We start from the raw sequence: 6,428 nt of genomic DNA on the forward strand, positions 1-6,428 counted from the left end.
TACTTCAATTCTTATCCTTGGCTTTATTAATGACTTTATAAGTGACCCTATCCCTTTACTGTTAGAACCTTGTCCTTTAAAAGAACCTTAGATAATTTGTTGAGATTGTGGCACCCCATTGTTTCAATGTGTCACAATTGACTAACACACATGGCCTTACAATGCATTTAATCCCTTGAGTTGAATGTGTTTGATATTTGTAGATACTAGGACAACACTAGCATTCTGCCTTGCTTTTTCCATGGATTTATTGATTTTTTGCTTCTCATGATTTACCAACACCTCCAAGTTAACAAGGATTAAGGGCTTTACACACTTAAACCCACCCATCTTTCTTCTCACATAGAGTGTGAAATCTAACGGTGGATGGGAAGTCACCCCTTTTGAATAACCTACAAAGCTCCTTAAAAATGGTATTCTAAATTGATGTGGGTTATAGTTACATTGCACCATGTTTGGTCATGACAAGATGAGACACTAGTACCTTTTTGGAAAGGTTTGGTTGAGAAGAGCTAAGATACTAATTCCTTTCTTGAATATAGATATACCTAGACGAATCCAAGAACATGCCCAAATTCACCTTATAAGAATGTGCAATTTATAACCTCATGGTAGTCATCCACAAGACAATAAACCATCAACTCCATCATGCATAGTATGGACTAGATACTACAACATCCCCACTAACGTCTACTAGGTGTAGAACTTTGTATCAATATATGCTCCCACGCACACGCACGCACACACCACGCTCCTTTCTTGAACATAGATATCAAAATGTTATAAGCTGTCAATAGGCTCTTGCCCGAGTGGCTAGCTCACTTCCCATGGGCCCTGAAACCAACATCTCCATGAATAAGGAAAATGTAGAAGCCGATAGAAACGAAAAGAAATTGAAGCTTGCAAAGTCCTCGGACTTGAAGTTGGAAGTATGAGACATTAGTATGACCCAAGAATGTACATACTATTGTTTTGTGTCGTGAGTGAGTGAGAGTGAGAGTATGCACATTCATGCACTTTCTTCACAAATCTAAGGCTGTAAACCATGTAGATAAATTAGAGGTGAATTGCACACCACCCCCACCATTCTAAGGGAAATTCAAGCACCGTCTCTGGCAACCCATATGACTTTTTCTAACCCTGGTTAGACTGCAGTCCTTTCATTTATACTTCATTATAAACTGTGGCAAAGTTAACTGCAACTTGAAGAGACGTCTGGGAGATTTACACATAAACCTGCCCATTCCATCTGTCAGAAAATCTGATGATGGGAGGGCGAGTGTTGCTCATGGGCTGGGCTATCATCCACAAAAAGTAGGCTGTGTAAGGGGACTCACACATGCAGCCTGCCTATAACCTAAGTTCAATCACCCTAAGATATACAATGGTGGAGAGAAATATCTTTCCAAAACATAAACCAGAAAGATGTGAATAAATCAAAACAAAACTCTAGAGATCACCAGTGCACATCCATGTCCATGGCCACACTTCTAACTGCCTCCAACAAAAAAGGTGCAACTTTTTTGTTTATGTGCACATCCATGTCCATGGCCACATTTCTAACTGCCTCCAACAAAAAAGGTGCAACTTTTCTGCAAAGACCATAATCATTCACAAAGAAAGAAATCTAATGGAGAGAGATGGCAAATTAAAACCTGTATGTGTGAGAGGGTTTAAAACACACCCCTGCAAGCTCAAGCTCTTGGTGTATGATTACAGAAGAGTGGGTAAAGGACCAGGGATATTATATACATGAGGGGTCACCACGAAGACAGGAAACACAACTCTAGTACCATTAAGCATGGACTTGTCAAAACCATATCCATGCCATTCCCGTTGTACAAAAGCTCGTATATCTCAAACTTCACAGCCAATTGAACCATCAAGCATCTGTCTGGTCAAAGCTTACAAGAGTAAACTGGTACAGTAGAACTTTCCCACATTATGGAGCCCTTACCATGGGATCTCATAGCTAATATTGTTTGCCAACAACCCACTATGCTCACCTCAAAGGCTTTTTCCATGATTTTCTTCACCTATTCATGATCTTATCAAGGGCTTCTCAGCATCTGTCTGTCCCACACCACAATCGATTAGTCCAGCTCCAAAAATATAGTCTTTCATCCGTTCACAGCATCATTCCATGCATGCATTTGAAAGGTTATTGCTGTTTTACACGTTAATGCTGCTACTCTATGCTCAGCTCCAGAGCTTCAAGGTATACTTGGCACTTAATCACCACTTTGTCCACCCTGAATCCCGGCATTACACTAAAACCCACTTTAGCCGGGGGGTTGTTCTCCTCTATTTCCATACCTGGCACCACACTATCCATACACAGGGGAGTAAAGAGTGTGCCCCTTCGTGCTTGGAAAATGCTTGCAATGGGATTAAAAGCAAATGCAAGCCTGTGCACAAGCCATACAGCTTTTGCAAGCCTCAAAAAGCTCTGGTAAAACTGACTGTTGGGGTGACTCCCCTCCGTGATTTGATTCCTATGTTCGAAGTTGCCAAAGAAGGAAGTCTCCATCTTAGGATGCACCAACTGAAGAAACTTCTTATGGCAGAATTTCCCGAACAGGCAATCCGGATTAACACTGATGAGCTCCAGTGGGTCAATCCCCTTCATGTCTATGTACTCATCAAAGCATTCTCTCCTATGCTTTTCTGGGTCCAAGATGGAAGAGAGGCTGCCAAAGATGTAAAAATCCTCGTTTTCAAAACCATTCCACATCTGCTGACATACATAGAATTCGAAGGCATACTTCTGATGTGACCGCCGAGCATAGTTAATACCCACTTCAATGGAATCAGAGGCCGCATCAAGGTCCCATTGGGCGGCTTTCATGAGGGAGATAAGCAGCTTCGTGAAGGATTTTGAAACTTCGGACGCACCCTGAATGGCACTTTCTAGAAGCTGGGGGGACGGAGAATTGTTGTCTAGAGCAGATGATGGTCCCCCATTTACAGAGGAGGCTGCCTCTTTGGCTGTCCATTGCTCTAATCTCTTCACCTTCCTTTCCAGCTTCTCTCTTTGCAAGGTGGACTCTGCAAGCATGTCTTTGAGGCCCTCCACTTCTACATTTCTCTTTCTAACCTCTAGATGGAAGTTGTTGATGATGCCTTCATAGGATTTGAGGAGGGCTTCCTTTGGCGGGTTTAGGAGCGGTTGCTGCTGCTGCTGCTGCTGATGATGATGATCAAAACTAGGGCTAGGGCTAGGGTTAAAGTCAGGGCTACCATAATCAACAGATTGGCCTGATACTATTGCATCTCTCTCCATGTAGGAATGTTTGAGGTCAGAGAGGTGGCGAATATCTGCAACTACAGCCTTGTCAGCGATCTCAAGCTTGGCTGGATCATATGAAGAGTGAGCTGCTTGCAGTTGCAGGTAGGAGCTTTTGAGTGAAGAAATGGCAGAGAAAATGTTGGTAACTAGGGTCTCAAGAACTCTTACCTTGACAGCCAACAGGCTAGGGTCTGGCAGAGCTGCAGGAGGAGAAGGGCTGTCAAACAAGGAAGACGAAGATCCCATAACCAGAGCTTTGCCGCTGCTACTGCTGTTGGTGTTGATGATACTAACGCCAAAGCCATCGGCATCAAGCTCTGTGCTTCTGTTGCGAGATGGGGTTTTGGAACCCCCTCCCCCACTGCTTGATGCATCCCCATCTGTTGGGTTGGAGTCATCAGAAACCCGCTGCAACTGCTCAAATTTCTTGGCCAGGTTGCTAGGCTTCCTTTTATACGCCTGCGCCATTTTCAGCACAAATTCTGAGATGTTGGACGCTTTTAAAGGCGATTCTGCAGGCGAGTTAGCCATCGCCACAAAATGAGCTTCTGCGGAGAGCCCAATACGAGCAAAAAGAGCCTAATCCGAAGAGCTAGAGCTCGGGAGGATGATGATGACAGGGGCATTAAGCTTCTGCAGAGCCCAATACAAGCATTCTGCAGCAACAAGCCCTTATCTGCAGACCTAAAGCTTAAGGTGGTGGTGATGAGGCCCTGAATCTTCTGCAAAGTCCAAAACAAGCAATTGTGGAGAAAAAAACCAGAGACAAAGCTCAAGGTGATGATGATGTCCAATACAAACAATTCTACAGTAAAAACACCCTAATCTTCAGAAAAAAAGCTCACTTAAAGACGATGATCAGGGCGATAAGCTTCTGCAGAGGCCTAAAATATCCTTATTAAAGGCAAAAGCTCAAGCCCCAACATGGTGAAGAGGAACAAGAGGAGTGCATTAACAGTTAGTTACTCAGTTCGCCATACCTAGCCTACAGCCAAGCTTTTTTTCGCTAGTTCTCTCTCTGCTTTTTCCCCCTTTTCTGGTTGTCCAACCCAAATTTTGCTTGGATTTTAACCATTCACCTGGTGACATGTCATCCCAACGCAATCCCCTTTAAACGGCCCATTTTTCCCCCTTAAGCTTTGTCTCCAAGCTTTAAAAAAAAAAAAAAAACCAACAAGCGCAAGAATTAATTAAGAGAGAAAAAATTACAAAGTCTGGCTGGGAAACAGCACCACACTCATAACAATTACAACACTCAAAATTCTTTATCGCATAGCTTCAATTCTGGATTGCAGAAGAGACACAAAACGAAAGGCCTCCTCCGTCTTCATTTGGAGCGCAAGCTGCTGAGCTTGTACCGGAATGCTTGGTTGAATTGGAGGTTCTCTAAGTACTGCATCTTGTGTGGTATACAATCTCATCTGTACCAAGTGGATGTCATAAATCTTGTGTGGTATACAATCTCATATGTACCAAGTGGATGTCATTTGTCTCCAAGCTTTGTCTCCCCTTTCTCATCTTTATGCTTTAATGATGATGATGAATGTGTGTGGGGTCCCATCACCATGGATATGCCACAACATCCAAGCGGACGCATGCGGTGGCCTTTTGGGTCCCCACAAAATTTTGATCACATGATACATGTCTGTAGGCTCATTCTAATCATATTGATTCGGTCTTTTCCCAAGGTCACACAATTGGGCTGTTTAGTAAATGCAAAGTCTTCCACCGCGCCCCCCCCCCCCCCCCCCCGAACTGCCACAAGAACCGAACCCACCAAGAATATGGATTGGATTCTCTACTAAGAATGGTCTACAAAGATGGCAAGCCCACATATATCCTATGGTCCACACTATCTCATATTCTTACAGGCATGGAAAACGCTTGGAAACCTCACACTTACACCTTAAAGCACTTACATTCAAATGTCACATGAAATGCATCTAAAGAGTGTTGGGTATTTTATTCCTAAAATATCCATTCGAAATAACCAGTTGGAGTGCATATTTCATATCATTGATGCATGAGCACTCCAAGGTCGAATTATAATTGGGAAAGAATGGCTTGATGTCACTCATTGGATGCCAAATCAATTGGCAAGAAGAAATGGCCACCATGGAAGAAATGGCAAAAAAGCCACATTTCTCTTGTGTCCACAAGAGGAAATCATACACGTAGCGTCACCCTCAACTGCCCTCCACATTCAAGTCCCATCCTCATCATCGGCAGTTTCCCCTATTACCACACCCCGTGCCTCACCAAAGTTGGTCGAATGGACACCATCCAACACAGAACGGCAAAAAAGCCACATTCCTCTTGTGTCCACAAGAGGAAATCATACACACAGCCTCACCCTCAACTGCCCTCCACATTCAAGTCCCATCCTCGTCACCGATAGTCTCCCCTATTACCACACCCCGTGCCTCACCAAAGCTAGTCAGAAGGGCATTGTCGACACCATCCAACATAGACAATCAAGCCTCATCTCGTTGACAATCACGCTCAACTCTACATTATCGACCATCCACATTGCAAGCACTGTGATCTATTACCACTATCAATGGGGGCCCAAGAATCGTCTTGCAACTTAAGGATTCTACAATGGCTACACATAACTTTGGATCCCAAAACGGCCATCTTGGAAACACAAGAGCAAAAGGCAACCAAGCCGACAAAAACTAACCCTAAGCCAAATCTTCAACATTGGCGATTGCGTGCTAAGAGTACAAGGCTACTATGAAAGCAACATTCACCTTTGGCTACCCAAGAATGCAGCGTGTGCTCATCCACCAAAACAACTCCCCAAGGACGTGTGACACAAGGCCCAATGGCCAAAAGTTAGGCAACCCCAAGTACAACGAAGCCAACAACGATGGGTGTCTACTAATGTGCTCAAAGCTCAAGGCTTCTATATGAAGGAAACGCACAATTGTGGCTCCTAAAGCCACAATCAATATCTTTTTCTCAGCGCTGACAACCTACCCGTATCTCAAAGCCACGTCGATAAAAAACCAAGAAGTCTTGTTTACCATGGACTCAGGGGTGCCAAAACATCTCTTATTAGAAGCCCAACAAGGAGTATCCCATGAAGATGAGGGCATCGGTCTCGAGGGCCCATAATGTACCCAAGAGTCCTACC

The 6,428-nt window shown here is 43.9% G+C and overlaps 1 protein-coding gene across 1 annotated transcript; it reads right to left on the bottom strand.

Annotated features, from left to right (window-relative positions):
- Positions 1–1,662: 1,662 nt before the first annotated feature.
- LOC147613247 (protein GRAVITROPIC IN THE LIGHT 1-like) lies at positions 1,663–4,703 on the bottom strand. The gene is made up of 2 exons (XM_086782520.1): positions 4,135–4,703; positions 1,663–4,011 (listed from the first exon to the last, which is right to left on the bottom strand). The coding sequence occupies exon 2, from the start codon at positions 3,818–3,820 to the stop codon at positions 2,189–2,191; it is 1,632 nt and encodes a 543-aa protein (XP_086638646.1). The 5' UTR covers positions 3,821–4,011; positions 4,135–4,703; the 3' UTR covers positions 1,663–2,188.
- Positions 4,704–6,428: the final 1,725 nt, after the last annotated feature.

This window comes from Cibotium barometz, chromosome 44, assembly GCF_041138505.1.
Source record: "Cibotium barometz isolate CiBa-2024 chromosome 44, ASM4113850v1, whole genome shotgun sequence".
In the NCBI taxonomy this organism is placed as follows: domain Eukaryota; kingdom Viridiplantae; phylum Streptophyta; class Polypodiopsida; order Cyatheales; family Cibotiaceae; genus Cibotium; species Cibotium barometz.

Bases quoted from the DNA above. Each gene is read 5' to 3' on its own strand.
- LOC147613247 (XM_086782520.1), bottom strand. From the start codon at position 3,820: ATGGCTAACTCGCCTGCAGAATCGCCTTTAAAAGCGTCCAACATCTCA.